Consider the following 16,966-nt stretch of genomic DNA (forward strand, 5'->3'; position numbering starts at 1 on the left):
ATTCTCTCTCATCATTGATATTTTGCTCTCTCTCTCTCTCTCTCCCTTCCTCTCTGAAATCAATAAAAATATATTTTAAAAAATAAATAAAGTGGTGTCTTTAAAAAACAAACAAAACAAAGTCATCCTAGAGGAGTCTGCATTATTAAAATTATTATTAAAAGAAAATCATGATATGAATAGAATCCTACCTTTAAAATGAAAGGCAAGAAGAGGTGTAGGACTTATAAGGAATATTAGTTCTGTTTTTAACTTTTTAATAATAGCTTCCTGATTATGAATTAATATTTACTTATGGAAAATAAAGTATAGACAAATATTTTTAAAAATTAAAATCACTAAAAATCTCCTGAATCACTATTAATATTGTGATTTATTTTTTCCTAGTCCTTTCTCTATACATCTATTTGTAAATATTTTAGTTTCAGTCAATTCATATATAAATGAAATGATATGATTTTGTAATCTTCCATTTTTCCTATTTAAAAATATATTGGAGCTGGAATAACAAGATGGCGGCTTCAGTACAGTAAGGAAATGGTGGCATCGGCCTAGTGAGTGGATCCCTTGGACTGAAGCCGGAGGACTGAAGCCGGAGGACTGAAGCCGGAAGCTGCAAGCCGGAAGCTGGAAGCTGGCAGCAGCCATATTGGCGCTGTGACGCACTGGGCTTCTCACCTCACCCGCCCCCTCAGCGTGCCCCTGGCGCGCCCTCAGCTGGTCTTCCCTGCACCCTCCCTGCGTCCATTTTCCAGCCTAAGGGGAAGCGGGGCAGCCGGGAAGTCCAGAGACAAGCCGCGCAACCTGGTGACCGCGAGAACCCTTCGCAAATTGCGGCCTGGCAAAAAAGAAACCTGATTGAGCGGCGTTGATCAGGTACCTCTTGTTGGATTGTGGGCCCTGTACCGCCCGCCCGAGAGCTAACGTTTTCAGCCGCCCTCCTCCACAGCCCCAGAGGCCTCTGCGAGGTGTTAGGACTTGGCCCTAGTCTGGTCTTTGTCTCTCAGGATGGCTAGCAGCAGCGCCTCCAAAACTGAATTCATTGTCGGAGGGAAATATAAATTGGTACGAAAGATCGGGTCTGGCTCCTTCGGGGTCGTTTATCTGGCGGTCAACATCACCAATGGTGAGGGGGTTGCAGTGAAGGTAGAATCTCAGAAGGCCAGGCACCCCCAGTTGATGTACGAGAACAAACTCTATAAGATTCTTCAGGGTGGGATTGGCATCCCCCGCATACGGTGGTATGGGCAGGAAAAAGACTATAATGTGCTAGTCATGGATCTTCTGGGACCCAGCCTGGAAGATCTCTTCAATTTCTGTTCAAGAACCTTCACAATGAAAACTGTACTTATGCTAGCTGACCAGATGATAAGTAGAATTGAATATGTGCATACAAAGAACTTTATACACAGAGACATTAAACCCGATAATTTCGTAATGGGCGTCGGCCGTCACTGTCATAAGTTATATCTTGTTGATTTTGGTTTGGCCAAAAAGTACAGAGACAACAGGACAAAGCAACACATACCATACAGAGAAGATAAAAATCTCACTGGCACTGTCCGATATGCTAGCATCAATGCACATCTTGGTATTGAACAGAGTCGCCGCGACGACCTGGAATCGTTAGGGTATGTTCTGATGTATTTTAATAGAGCCAGCCTGCCATGGCAAGGACTAACGGCTGCAACAAAGAAACAGAAATATGAAAAGATTTGTGAAAAGAAGATGGCCACAAATGTTGAAGTTTTATGTAATGACTTTCCTGCAGAATTTGCTATGTACTTAAACTATTGTCGTGGGCTACGCTTTGAGGAAACCCCAGATTACACGTATCTGAAGCAGCTATTCCGCACCCTTTTCAGGAACCTGAACTACCATTATGACTTCATATTTGATTGGACATTATTAAAGCAGAAAGCAGCACAGCAGGCAGCCTCTTCAAGCGGGCAGGGTCAGCAGGGCCAAACCCCACAGGTTTCTAAGCATGAATAAAGGAATAGACGGAGCAGTGCAGATGATCAGAGCAGCATTTGTTTCTCCCCAAATCTAGAAATTTTAGTCCATATGTACACTAGCCAATGGTTATGGACAACCGGTTACTTGTTCTAAAGAACTTATTTTACATATAAATATTGGGCAGCATTGGTGATGCTATGAGTTGTACCTGCTGTATTTTGAATATTAACTGAAGTAGTGAAACATGGTGTCCAGTTTTTTTCAAGTGGAAAAGTTAACTAAATGGTTGATATACAAAAATTGGTGGAGAAATTGTACATATGCTAAGTTTTGTTAAAATCTTTTACTTTGAATTATACTGCTTGAGATCTCATTTCAGAAGAGCAGCATGAACAGTCTTCAGCCAAAGTTGTGGTTGTAAATGTTCACAATTGTGCATTCTTAGGGCTTATCCATCCCTGGGGTTTGCATTAAATCATTCTTAAAATGGTTGGCTTCTTGTTTGCAAGCCTGCTGATAGGGTAGCAACCAAATATTCCAGTATTTGAGTATATGTAAGACTGCATGCTTGCCTGTGCTAGAAATAACAACATCTAAAGTGAAAACATAAAAACGTAGTGACTACTAGATTATCCTTATGACTGCATTAACTCTGTAATGTTCTTGGTATTTAAAAAAAGCATATTTGTCACATGAATTTAGTTACCATCTTAAAACTGAACATGTATGTATGTTGCTTAGATAAACATAGTAACTGTAAACATCTATATGATGTGGGATTTTGTTTTTATTTTGAAATGGGAGCTTTTTTGTTTATAAGTTCATTAAAAATTTAAAAAACCTGAAAAGGTAAAAAATATATTGGGGATCAGTTCAGATTTAAACAGGTTGAGTTTTAAGTAATTTTGAAATATTAAGGAGGAACTGTCTAGGCAGCTGTTAGAGATGGAGCTTAGGAGGAATGTTAGGACAAGAGATATGGTCTCAAAGATATAAACTAGAAGTAATTAAACCTTAAAATGGGGTGAGAGCACACTTTTTCAAAGTGTGTGTTACTGGTTAAGAAACCAATTGGTTTAATTGGAATAGAATAGAATAATTTCAAAATTCATCACATAGTAGTTGTAAGTAATCATTCTAGATTGCAAGGTAAAACTTATTTTTTTGTTTAAATATATGTGTATTGATTTCAGAGAGGGAGGTAGAGGGAGAGAGAGAAACATCAGTGATGAGAAAAAAATCATTGATGGGTTGCCTCCTGCATGCCCCTCCCTGGGGATTGATCCCACAACCCGGGCATGAGCCCTGACCGTGACCTCCTGATTCATAGGTGGATGCTCAACCACTGAGCCACTCCGGCTGAGCAAAAATTAGTTTTTTATTATGAATCTAAGGACTTAGCCTTTTGGAACAAGGGAAACCACACCAGTTTTAAGAAAAGGAGAAGATGAATAGTTGGCATTGGCCTCTGGACTCCTTTACATTCTTAAACATTTTTGGAGACCTCAGAGTGCTATTGTCTTTTGGTTATCTCTATTGATGTTTATCGGAAGTTAAAACTGGAAGAAATTAAATATTTATGTATTGATGTACTGAAAGTAATATTAACAAACTTATTACATGTTAACCTAAGATTTTCATGAAAAAGTGCTATATTTTAACAACAAAAAATTGAGAAGAGTTGTAGTGTTATCTTTTATGTCTGGTTTAATAAAACATAGTTAAATTTGCATATCTGCTTTTGTATTTAATTAATTGAATTTTCCTCAGGGCAAAATCCAAATTCCTTATCAAGGCTCCTAAATCTTTATATGACTTGGCTCCTTTCTGCCTCTCTTGCCTCATCTTCTGCCACCACCACTGCTACCCCAAATACATAACGTATGCTCACTACACTCCAGATGCACTTGACATTGCAAAGCTATTTCTCTTGTAAATACCATAGCTTCTTTTCTTTATGCCTGGACTACTAACTAGTACTCATTCTCCTGGCCTCAGATTAGTAGCCACTGCCTCAGGGAAGCTACCTAACCACTTCAACCCCAATCTAAGTGGAGTCTTCTCTGTTGTTCTTTTCCTTCAATTTAAAACTACATATCTCATAGTATTGGTTACGTCAGTCTCCTGCCAGTGGATTGTAATCTCCACAAATCCAGGACCAGGTATGTTTTATCACTCTCTTCCCAGTACTTAGCACTGAGTAGACATGTAGTGGGTTTTTTATAAGTTGCTTCATGAAATTATGAATGAGAGACTGAAAATACATATGGGGAGCCTGTTTCCTGAGTCTAAGAAGAAATTATTCATGTTTTTTTGTGTTGCATGGAAAATGATAACATCCTAGTCCCCAATTTTCATATAAAACACATTTAAAATCTTTATAATAGACTATCCTAATAATTGTTAGCATTTAATAGCAATTGTTAATGTATGTGGCTATAAAAGTCTGCTTATGGCCATTATTAAGCATGCATTTTAGAAACACTAAATGCTTTAGTTATTTCAATACAAATTAATAGTTACCTGTAAGTTGATCATGATAATAATTCACTTAAAAGGTTATGATGATGAGGTCACAAAGTTAGAAGTTCAAGTGCATTTAAATGCCAACAGAACAATCCTAATTGTTCTACACTTTTCAAATTATTTTTTCTGGAGTGTAATTTCCTTCTCTCAAATAGAAATCATGGTACATTTTGAAATCAATTATTTCCTCTTTTCAACTGTGATAGTTAAAAAGTGCCAAAAAGTAATATTCTTGAAAGTATTTTCAATAAAAAGACAAATTATCATAAAGCTGGCTTTCAGATCTGCAAAGGAAGGTACTAAATTACATTTGAGGCTACAAATTATTATTGCCATATTTTTAGGTATATGCATATCAAATATAAGTGAATTTTATATAAATTAAAGACCAAGGTGCCATTCTTTTAACTTTATAATTTCAAATTTAGGTAATTATTTGAACCCATACAGCAAAAACACAAATGAATTGCCACTGCACCCTATTGAGAAGCCTTGGTTTCTGAAGGTTATGATTAATCTGTATTGGAGATATTTTAAGAGTTAGATGCAGCAGCATTGATGGGGCCTTTCCAATGAGGGATATTTTGTCTGAATGTACACTTCCATGAGCAGGACTTGCTATGTGGAATATGAAGTGACTTGCTAAAGTTGAAAGTTTAAAAAAAAAGTATGTTGCTTCTCAGAACTCTAGCCAGAAAAGCATCCACAATATCCATTTGGATACTAAATAGGAATAGGTAGAGAGAAGACTTTAATTGGCTTGTCACTTGTTCTCCTGAGCCTCACTTGGGTGTGTGAAAAATAATGTGTCTGACTCTGTTCTGAACAGATGGATGCAGAATCCTGGCCACCAACTGTTCACATCCAGGCTCAATTGAGCTTTCTCCAATGTGGCTGCTTTCCCCAGAGGGCCCATAGCTGGCCAGAAATGGGCACTCCCTAGCAGCAAGCTGGTGACTGAAATTTTTACAGCACTGTTTATGGAAACTGTTAGGGTAGAAAATCATTAAGCTACCTTTCCTGCTTCCAATCGTTATAGCCAAAAGGTATGGTGCCATTCATAATTTCTGGTAGCTGATCTCTGGATGACATTGTTATCAGTTGCAATAGGAAATAATGGTTCACTACCACAAGTACATTTTGAAAGTGTGCCTTTGAGAACATCTTGCCATTAGACAAGCAAACAAACAAAACTTAACCCTTTGCACTCGCTTGCTTTTTTCTCGAGCTGCTACCAATGCTAAGTGCAAAAGGTTAATTTTAGATGGTTCACGTTGATTTTCTTTATGTGATTGTTATTGACTTTAATGTTCTAATATTATTGTACTTACACTCTTACTTATGAGAGTACTTAGAAGCAAGATTGAAATAAGTGATATTTCCCATTATGCATTCTTTGCAAAGAATACAACCTATGGATTAAATGATTATGTTTAAAAATGCCAAGGTTAGAACATCTAAATATTGTTTTCTATAACTCTATTGTTTTATGTACATGGTAGTGGACACTCAAATATATGCTTGTTTGATTATTGAAATGTTCACAAATTCTTGAACATCTCTTAGCTTTTTAAAGTCTCAATTTCTTTACATATTTTCAGTGCTGGCACAGTTCCTGGAACATAGTAGATGCTTCAAGATCATTTTCTGGATTTTTTTTTGTAATTGCACTAATTCTGGGGATAAACATGTAAGGGTATATGAGTTCATGTGTGTGGTCTTTGTTAACGAAAAGGCATATCTCTTTTAAAATTCCTAGCAAATTATTTGAATAATCTAGGCAACCGGGCACCTGTCCTATATAGATTGCATGCTCCATCATAATTGGTTATATTTTGGTTTACATTGGCCAGTCTGAAACTGGCAATTTAGTGTGCCTTCTTCCTTATATCCACATTTGAAATACAAATATTGGTCCCATGAGCAAAACGACTTGAGAATTCTTCAATTTTCTGTTGCATAAGTGTGTCCAGGGAATCTCTAAAGTTGAATAAATGCTTTAGGAAATCCACCTATAGTATCAGGCTGTGGATCTCCAGAAGCTGTAAATCAGTTCTTCAGAAAAGGAGAAAAGTGACAGAGCCCTTTGTATGCTAGAATTAAAAAGGGAAACAATATTTTTGAAAGAACCAAAGGGAGACAGATGCAGACCAAATGAATTAACGGCTCCAGGGAGCTGTGGAAGATGAGTGAGGAAAATGAGAGGGAAGAATATGAGAGAAAATATATAGAGGAGGCGGTAGAGGAGAGGAGAGAGTTTGCTTTTTTTTTTTTTTTTTTTTTAATGATTAAACCGACTGCTGAATTGCCAGGAGAGAAACAAGCTGAGTTTCCTTTCATGAAATTATTAGGCATCAACTGCCCCTTCCTCCCTGTATCTTAAAAACACACACACAACACACCAAAAAAACAAACAAACCCACAAAACCCAAAAAGTAACAAAGAGACAGCAAGTGTGAGAGTGAGATGATCATGGTTTTAAATCCTATATCTCATTTCTATGGCTGTTATGGTTTGTTCATGTGCCACTCTGCCTGAATTCCCATTTCATTAATGAGCTGTTTCCTTAATCGTTGGTTACAGAAATTCCTTAGACTTCAGTGTTTTCCAGTCACTGGAGAAGTGACTGGCCAGATGTTTCTTTTTTCTCCTTTCAGAATTCTTATGTGGGAATTGAGGATGTATCCTGAAAGTATTTTCCCTCCACAGTTCAGGGTTCCGGTAGTTCTTAAAGAGGAATCTTTTATTTAGGATTAAAAGATACACACACGTTTTTGTTTTGTTTTGGATAAAGGTAGTGGGTTTTAGTAAGGTTCATTTACATACTGGTGGCAAGACACAGGTTTTATAGCCATCCCCTTCCCCATTGCTTTTTCAACAGCCCCACAGAGAGAAGGTTTTGGAAGCTGTTGCTATCCCCCCTACAGAGTCCGGTTGTTTTCTTTTGTTTCTTTGTTGCTGTGGGGTGGGGGTAGGAGGTGGGGTGATGGTGAGCGGCAGGAATCCTTAGGATTCCTGGAGCTGAAAGCAGTGTTAGAAAGGGGTCGAAGGGAATAAACGTGATTTGAGAGTGCTTAGCTCGGTACATTTCTAACCTTCAGAGGTGTGATGGGTTTACAGTGCTCCCTCTTTGCAAATACCTGTACCAAAAGCCAGAAAGATGGGAACGCAGGGTTTCAAGATATCCCCCTGGCATCATCCTCTTTCGGAAACCAAATCCGGGCCCCCAGCTCTGGAGCTCAGCGACCATTCAGCCCGGAAGCCCTGGTCCTCGCGCCGCAGCTGCCACCACCCAGGGTGGAGAGCAGCTGGAACCTTTGGTGCGCGCCCACCACAGCCGCGAGCAACTCTTCCCGGTAATTAGCGCCAGCTAAGGCTCCAAATGTGCCTAATTGCAACCCCTAGCGGGCTCTCAGCTCGGCCATAGCCTGACGCTTTCCGGTCCCTGCTCTTGCGGAGAAAAATTACAAACGTGCGTGCACACACACATACACATGCACACGCGCCCTGCTTTCTTCACTCAAGAAAACCATCAATAAACGTCTTTCTCCCAAAGAAGGTGCGACTCTTCGCGCTCTCTTTTCTTTACCTGTAGAAGTTAGCTGTCCCCAAGAACACACGCGGGGCGCTTTGCTGCTCTGCGCAGCGCGCCCCCTACCTGTGTATGGCTTGGGTGGCGCTGGGGCGGCGGGGTGGGGGGTGGGGTGGTGGTGGGGCGGTTGGGAGGACCTGAGACTCGGATTTCTCCAGTTGGTGCAGCTCCCCTGGCTCGGCACTTGGTATCTCCCGCGGTCTGGCTCTCGCCCGGAAGCCGGGAAGGAGAAGGAGATTGTGGGCGTCGCCGCCGCCCTTCCTGGAACCGGAGCCAAACTCCAATAGGGCGCCAACGCCTCATGCTTCAGACTCACATCTGGCCCAGACGTGCAGATGTTGGAGGCTGGAGTAGTTCCTCCAAGCCTGGCGCTCCAAGTCCCGAGCATGCCCAATAGGACTCCTAGGGCTCCCAGAGCGAGTTTAGGGGCATGAAGATTCCGCTTTTCCGCTTTTTCGTGGAAGCTGAAGAGGGTGGAGAGGGAGGGTATCCAGGCCTTGGGAAAGCGTGCTGGGTTCGCCTGGGTACGTGCCCTCTTGCCCGGCTGGGTGAGGGGCGGAGCCGGTTGGGGAGCTCAGGGAACTGGGCGGCCAGGCTAGGCAGGAGCTAGAGCACTGGGCCACCCTCCAGACGGACATTGTAAGTGCTGACTTGACTCGCTGCCAGGAGGCTGCGTGTGGCCGGCCTTGGCGCGCTGGGGTCTCACTGTCAGCGGGAGGCAGTCAGCAGTGCTCTCACACACACCTATACCAGAGCTTGCGGGTCACTTAATGCACTGCAGCCACGGGCTTGGCCGTTCTGGAAGGCGGAGAGAGTGGAAAAGGAGGAACCCCAACAAATCTCTCTCCTTCGCTTTTTTCTTTTTGCCAAAGTTATACTGGCAAGAGACTTGGCATTCTTTCTAAGTCAGTCCTGAGGTTTTACACATCGAGCAGTAATAGCACTCCTTTGTGTGTGGTGTGTGTGCACGCGCGTTTGTGTATGAAACACCGTCCCAGGGATGACAAACACTCCTCCAACGCCCCAACCCCACCTAACCCTTGGGGAAAAATAATACAAGCTGGTCGAGAGTCCCGTGGCCAGGTACTCATTGTGGTACTAAATCTAAATTTTGTTGATCCATATTCCTTCCTCTGCTCTCATACTCCGCTTTCTCCTTCCCTCTCTCCACCTTCTAACACCCAGATTTTTCTAATTTCGACTTCCCTTCCTCAGCCGGCTACCTGCTCCCTCAGTCCTCCTCCTCCTCCTCTTTCTCCCTCGCCCTATCTCAGCTGCGGCTAAAACCTGGAGTCTTGGGGAAAAGGGAAAAGGGGGGGGGGGGGGGGAACACACCAAAAAAAAAAAAAACACACACACACACACACACACACAAAAAAAAACCCTCGGCTGTGGAGCTGTCAAACCGGGCATGCTCAGTAGACAGGGAAGGTTTTTTTGGTCTCGAGTAGCGGAGAAACATTTTTTTGCACCACCGCGACCAGCCTTAGAGCGCGGCGGCGGCGGCCACGGCAACATCAACGCAGCCATCAGCGGTGCAGACGCCCTGCACCCCGGAGCGCTGCAGGCTCCGGCTTTGCCCGGAGTTCACCTCCGAGTGCCCCGGGGGCTGAGCTCACCCCATCTGCTCGCACACACACGCACACTCTCTCTTTCACGGACACACACGCGTATACACACTCTCGCACACACGTACGACCCCGGGCGCAAGCACCCTCTTGGCAGCGGGCGTCCACAGGCGTGGTGGTAGCCAGGTTCGGTCCCTGCCCTCGGCAGCTGCCGGCTGAGAGCACCACTGCCCCCGGCCGGAGGAGAGCGATGGGGGGGCGCGAGCGGCAGCTCGAACAGTAATGTGGATTTACAGTCCTTTCCCGCAGGAACCGGCCGAGAAGCCTGAAGTCCCGGGCGCACGCAGCGGCCGGCAGGGCTGAGCACCTGGCAAGAGGGCGGGGGACCGCACCTGGGGACGACACCGAAACTTGCGCCTGGACTAGGTAGGTGCGTTTCTCCCTCTGACTCGCCCCCCTCCCAACCTAAGGACTCCAGGCGAACTTCGCCCCTAGGCTGCGGGCGGCGGATTGGTAGCTCCAGGCTGTGAGCGGCGAGCTGTGTCCGCTCTGGGAGTCCTGCCCGAGGTGGCAGAACCTCTGCTCCTTCTTCCTTTGGTCCCGCCGGGCTCGGGGCTCGGAACCACCCGGGGCAGATGGGAGGTCGGCCTCGTTCGCAGTTCAAGGGGGCCTTGGGGGCGCTGCCCTTCGAGGGCTCGCTGGGCTTCTCAGGCGACACTTTTGCCAACCAACTCCTCCGGTTCTGAAAGGGGTGGGTGTCCTCGCCCGGGCTCTCTCGCAGATCCCAGGCGCTCTAACAAGTGGACCTGGACGCGGGGGGACAGGGTCCTTGGTCCCAGAAGAGACTAGGGGGCGCCTCTCCTCGGGCATCTCTCCCACCTGGAGCGTCCGCCCCCGGGCTCGACCACTCGGGTCCTGCTCCTGCTGTCTCTCAGAAGATGCCTAGGGGCTAGGACACACTTTAGTACCTGTTTGCTTCTGAATTTCTCTTCGAATCTCACCGGGGAGCACAGGTTCGGGGAGGGGGGAGAACTTCAGGACCTCATAACCTGCGCCATGTGAAAATATTCTATTTTTGTTCATACTTAAATATTAATATACACAACCCAGCTGGTGTGGGTCAGTAGTTGAGCAGTCTGGGGCCGCACCCGTAGCGTCCTCCCTATACCCCAATCTTTGTCAAAAGAGGCAGTCATTACGCAGCAGTTGCTGCCCTGAGAACCGTCGGTGTTGGCTTTAACCAGGAGCTCAGCTGCGCGGGTTTGTGCATTTTCACATTTCCTCCTGAAACGTGGTCCCGGGAATCTAGCAACAACCAGCGCACCTGCCAAGCGCCCAGTACCCACTCGGCATGCCTGGGGAAATGTAATCTCACTCTCTTCCATGCCACAACCGGCGGATTGCCAATTCAGTTTCAGGATGCTTTTTTTTTTTCCCTAGAGGTGGAGAAGGGGAGATTGTTGGAGTGACTTGGTGAGTGGATGTGTTTGCAGTCAGGAGTGTATTTAAACATTTCACCGAACCTAGTGCAGCCGGTTGTTTACAATTGCGGAGACAGACGATCTCACTCTGTAGATGCCGTCTCGACGTCTATTTCGCCACGGGGCTAGTAGGGGCGGGGACGGGGGCTGGTTTGCAGCTCGAGCTTGCCCTTGGCAGCTTGGGGTTTAACTGATCTGCATCACTGCTACTGGCGAAATGCTAATATGTGGAGAAAAACTCTACATCTCCAATGTGAAGCAGTCGGTTAGGAGACGCCCTGAACTTTCCAGTTTTTTTTCTCCCTTGGGATGTTAATCTGGAGGTGTATTTGAGGTGACCCGAAGAAATAGAAAAAGAAGTTTCTGGTTCCACAGAAGGGAAATTAGTAGCCATTCGGTTTTAGAAACCAAAGGGAAATGAAACACCCCAGTGGTACTGTTAGATTAGCCTTTAATTGATCACATTTGTGATAAGGGTCATAGACAGCTTCCTTGAATTTTAGATGGTTGTTTTATGATTAAAATTAACAAACCAGGTACACTATACTGTGAGAATCAATCTGTACTCTTAACCTGTTTGGGGAAGACATTGTAAATGTCTTCTCTATTATTATCGTTCGGCTGAAATATCCTAGTTCATCTTCTTAGTCCAAAGACTTTCGATTTGAAGCATAAGTTACTCCAGTGCTGCCAAGAAAGAGTAGAGTCTAAGAAGGAAAGATTATTATTTTTTTTATTAAAAGAGATCCATGATTATCCAACATTTTGCTCCATGATTACCCAACATTGGCTTGCTTGCTCACCCCCACCCCTTGCTCTTCATATCTGCAATGTGGGGAAAAGAATTTTCATAAGGCATAGTATGACCCTTAAAATAACTGGAAAAGCAGAATCCCAGTTTTGCCATTTTTGTCCAAGTTCATAAGACTTTGTTTTGGTGATGTGTTAAGTGATTTACTATTGCAAAGTTGTTTTTAACGGGTAGTTAAGAGCTTTCAAGTATGCCAAAGTAATGTTGGAACCTCTTATTGCTAACAAAAGAAAGTCACAAGATGCATTCGAAAAGGGGTTCATGTAATTTCTAAAATGAATCTATGCTCTAAATGTTATTTAAAAGTTTTCAGATTGTCCCCTGGAATGATTTTTTTTTGAAAAACAGGTGTTTCTAGAAAACAACTCTAAGAAGAAATGTTAGCATTTGCACAATAAAACTTATAGAGTCTTGTCTCTGAACAATGCCAGGCACATAGTAGAAAATGAACATTTTTTGAATACATGAATTATTTACCATTAGTTCTAGGTCCCAATTATAAATTAAGAAACGGTCCTGTCACTTGACAAACTGTACATTGGGGCTGAAGGGAAGAATGCTTTGTGGAATCATTGTGATATAAGGGTGATTAAGTGAGATTCCAAATATTCAAACCTGTGTGTTAAAAAGTAAAATCAGATTATGCATAACTATCATCTCATTCAAAGGCCTAATTGGAAGTCAGAATACCCTAAAGGCCTCATTGTTTCAATTCAGCTATCATATGCGTAAATAACGCTGACAGCCATTGTACCTTTCTGATGCCTTTAATACAAAGATTCGTGCTGAAGCAGAACAGTCAAACATTCAAGTTTATTCTGTATGGTATTACAATATTACTTTAAAATTTCAAACTGCAAAATATACTTTTGATATGTTGCCTCTGAAAACAGAAGGCTTAGTGTGGAACTTTATTTTCCATGACAGCTTTAAAAACTTGGAAGTGGTAAGAAGGGTCAATATTAATTAGTATAACAAATTTTTTATTCCATTCGGTGTTACAGATAGCAATTAGAATCCATGTCATTTTTGCTTATGCTTGCTTTTCCCGAAAGTCCATCATTTTCAGCTTTAAGTATATTTATCAAGTGCTTAGTATAGATTATGGTTAATAAATTCCCCGAAATTTCCAAAAGAAGTGATTTATTTACTTGTTTATTTACTTACCTACTGACCTGAGGTCAAAAGAATACCAGTACTTTGAATACTTGACTCAGTGATTAATTTTTAAAAGTGGAAACATATTTTCTTAGTACTCTCCTATTTGTTCTCTCTGTTATATACACACAAACACATACATACACTTAGAAGCAATCTCATGAGAATACCATGCATCAGATTTAAAACATGTATAATTCTATTAAAATTATATATTTAATTTCCTGTCAATTTACCCTCAAAAGTAGTAGTCTGTGCATAATTGACACAAAAAAAAGAGATTTCCCATCATTTACCATTTGGGAAAAAAGGTTTGAACTGGATTACTAGCACAACTACAGGCACATTAAGTGATGAAGAATATCATAAGGGATTGTTTTTAGCAAGCAATTCTGATCAATAGCATATATCCATAGCTGGAAATATAGCTGCTGCTAATTAGAATAAAATTAAAAGGAATCAAATTTCAGAACTGTTCACATATACAATAACTACTTTAAATCATATGCATATTCTGAGTATTAAATCAGAATCTCTTTTAAACGGAGTTTACTATTATTTTTCCTTCCCCTAAAAGGTGAAACATTCTGAAATCTGGATTAATAATGTATTATTTCTACTCCTTTCTGTTTTCCATTGACTCTTTTTAGAACTGAGAAAGTAAATACCAAATAGAACCAGCTAGCTTGAGCAAGTGAATGCTATAAAAGGTTTCACACAGTTTTTGATTATTCCTAACAACCCTGGAGGTCCAACCATAGGTGTCTCTTCAGTATGTAGTATTCTGCTCTGACAATTTATATGATGAATAGAGTTTTTGTAATTTGCTAGATGTACTGTGGTACAATTTAACCAGACCAACACAATTTCTTACATTTGGAACCCATGAAAAAGGGCTGAGGAAATTGGACTATGATGACATAAACTGAAAATTATTATATAATAAATATTTATATATAATTGCACTGCTAACATTTCTATAGTCAAAGCAAACTGGTTTTAATTGGAAAAGTGAATATTTTCACAGTTGATCTTGGATTACTAATATTTTGAAAATAATAATTTAGACTCTGATAAATAAAGCCTGTTAAGTTATTATATAACATCAGGACTCATTTGTAGACCTGGAAGTATAATCTTGGATGATTTACAACTTAAAAAAAATTCTGAATTTTACTTCCTGTCCAAGCCTCCACTTTAGGTAAACAATAGCATATGGTGAAACATGCATATATGCCAACTAACCACTACCTCTTGGATGATGTTAGCAATGTGATGTAATGATTTTGAAATATTGGGTTCTCCATCCCCATCCTACTCTAACTGTATGCGTGGAGACATTAATTGGGAAATGGACACAAGAAAATGTGTTGAATAATCTATTTTTGTATCAGTGGATCACCCTCTGTGAAGCTCATACCTGGAGCCTTAATATCATTGTTTATCGTAGGTATATGCCAAGATTAATATGTTTTTTTCTGGGTAGTTATGACAGATCTCTATGGCTGTATCTAGGTGACGCCCAAATATGTGAGTGAAAAGTTCCGTCAACCATCCAGCTGTTTGGGTTGATGCAAACAAACATCTGGTTGGTTGAGAGAATTTTTTACTTAGTCTCTGGATGTTTTGGAATCATTTAATAGGCTGACGAATTTTAATACCTCTGACAAAAAAATAAAGAAAAAATAAAATGAAACACTTTAAAACATATGCAGAGTATCTTAAACACTCTTGGTTTACTATACAATACCAAATGAACTAAATGTCATCCTGAATCTATGGCATTGTATGATATGTATAAGGGATGTTGCTCATATCCCCCAGCAATTATAGAAACAAAAACACACTGGCCTTTTCAACAATCCAGGAAATTAAGAACTTTAACTTCAATTCTGCCTCCCCCCTTCTCCCCCCCCCCCCCGCCCCCGTACTTATTCATTGGTTGAAAGAAATCAACTTAAAGAGTTTGATATGTTGGCTTCTTACAATTTCCTGCACCTCATTTTCTACCGATTCTTCTACTGCCATGGAAACTAGACGGGACAGACAGCTGCGAGTCACTAATTCAGGATGGGAACCTGCTTGTTAATTTAATTTCATGCCAGCCTGTTGGTCCCTGAAAGTAACTGTAAAAGGCTGGGGAATTGAATTTGCAAGCAACAAATGATTAAGCAGAACAAAAATCAGTACCATCTTTGTCATTTTCCTGAGAATTTTACTGCAACCCTCTTTGTCCCTACTCAAGCAGTTCTTTTAAAAATAATCACAGAAATAGAGGTTTGATTTGTGCATTCCTATTGGTATTTATATATGCTACAGAGCATTTTTGTTCTATGAGGATATTCATAGCTGCAAATAGTTTCATAATAGCTATGTCATTGAAAAAATATATTCTTTCAAATTATGATTCCGTAGACTTTGAGGAAGCCTAGTTAGTGATCACAATAAAGTATAAATGATGTTTGAATTTTCTGGTAGGATTGGTTATTTTTCCTTTTCAGACATAAAAATAATTGTATTAAACTACATATGCCCCACATTTTTGTTGCAGAGGCCAAATGGATTTGAATATATTTCTTTAAAATCTGTAAGACACTCATTTTACTTGTCACCATAAAGCATACTGATTGTTTTAACTTCAATTGACTAAAGTTGTCAGTTGATAAGTAGTTGACAATGAGGAAATTGCCTTTTAATGTTTCTCATATTCTGTTCTAACCTTTTATTTATTTGATTTTAGAGGAAGGGCGAGAGAGAATAGAATGTGTGTGTGTGTGTGTGTGTGTGTGTGTGTGTGTGTGTGTGTGTGTGTATGAGAGTAGGAGAGAGAGAGAGAGAGAGAGAGAGAGAGAGAGAGAGAGAGAGAGAGAGAGATTGCTATTGCTGTGAGAGAGAAACATAGATTGGTTGCCTCCTATATATGCCCTGACCAGGGATGTAACCCGAAACCTGAGTATGTGCCCTGACCTGGAATTGAACCTGCCACCTTTTAGTGTAGGGGCCCATGCTGCAACCAACTGAGCCACACCAACAAGGGCTGTTTTAACATTTTTGTGGCTGATTAAACCTTACAAAATGGAATTTTGGAATTACAAGCTGAATTGCAGTCCATGTTAAACCCTTTGTAATATTATCAGCTATGGGTCTCAAGAAACTAATATTTTTTTCTGTAAATTTATAGTTGTGTACAAATTTCTATATTATGGCTAAGAAAGAGTGATTCCCAAAAAGGATTTTAGTCACCAGATATTTTTCTGTTTGAAAGTGACTAGAATTTCAAATTATAAATATCCCAGATGGAATTATTAAAGATAGAATGAAGTAGTGATTTAAAAGTTTAAGAAAATTATATTTTTATTTTACATTTTAGGGAATATTGACATCAGTATCCAGTTTTTGGGTATTCAATTGCATATATATTTAGTTAATTGGGTTATTTTTATTACTTGAGCTATATCTATGTAGTATCAGGATATCTGAGTAAAATATGAAAAAAGTTATCAATTATTATTGTTGAATATGTAGATTTCCTAGTATCTATCTGTGTCTTATCCTCTTTTTCATGTCGATTTCCTCTAACCTTTCAACAGATGCTTGGCATTTGGATGTACAATGAAAAAAAAAATCAGTCAATCGTCTGCAGGTTTCCAAATACCTGATCGGTGGATTTTGACTGTTCATTCAAATGATGTTCTGGATTTATAGTCTCAGTTTTCCTTTAGAAATTACTATATATTTATTTTTCAGTTTTTCTATTTAGATAAGTGGTGTTATAAATATTCAGAATGCTGATGCAGATGTGTGTGTGTGCATGTGTGTGTGGGGGAATTAACTTTTGGTAGAATCCCTATATGGTTACATCAAAGGAAAT

At 41.0% G+C, this 16,966-nt stretch overlaps 1 protein-coding gene across 1 annotated transcript; it reads left to right on the forward strand.

Moving 5' to 3' along the window:
• Nucleotides 1-1,008: 1,008 nt before the first annotated feature.
• Nucleotides 1,009-1,995, forward strand: LOC307095423 (casein kinase I-like; the record flags this gene model as incomplete). Its single annotated transcript, XM_079764615.1, has 1 exon — nucleotides 1,009-1,995. One exon carries the CDS (start codon nucleotides 1,009-1,011, stop codon nucleotides 1,993-1,995), a length of 987 nt encoding a protein of 328 aa, XP_079620741.1.
• Between the last annotated feature and the right edge of the window lie 14,971 nt (nucleotides 1,996-16,966).

Source organism: Cnephaeus nilssonii, assembly GCF_951640355.1.
Source record: "Cnephaeus nilssonii genome assembly, chromosome: X".
Lineage (NCBI taxonomy): Eukaryota > Metazoa > Chordata > Mammalia > Chiroptera > Vespertilionidae > Cnephaeus > Cnephaeus nilssonii.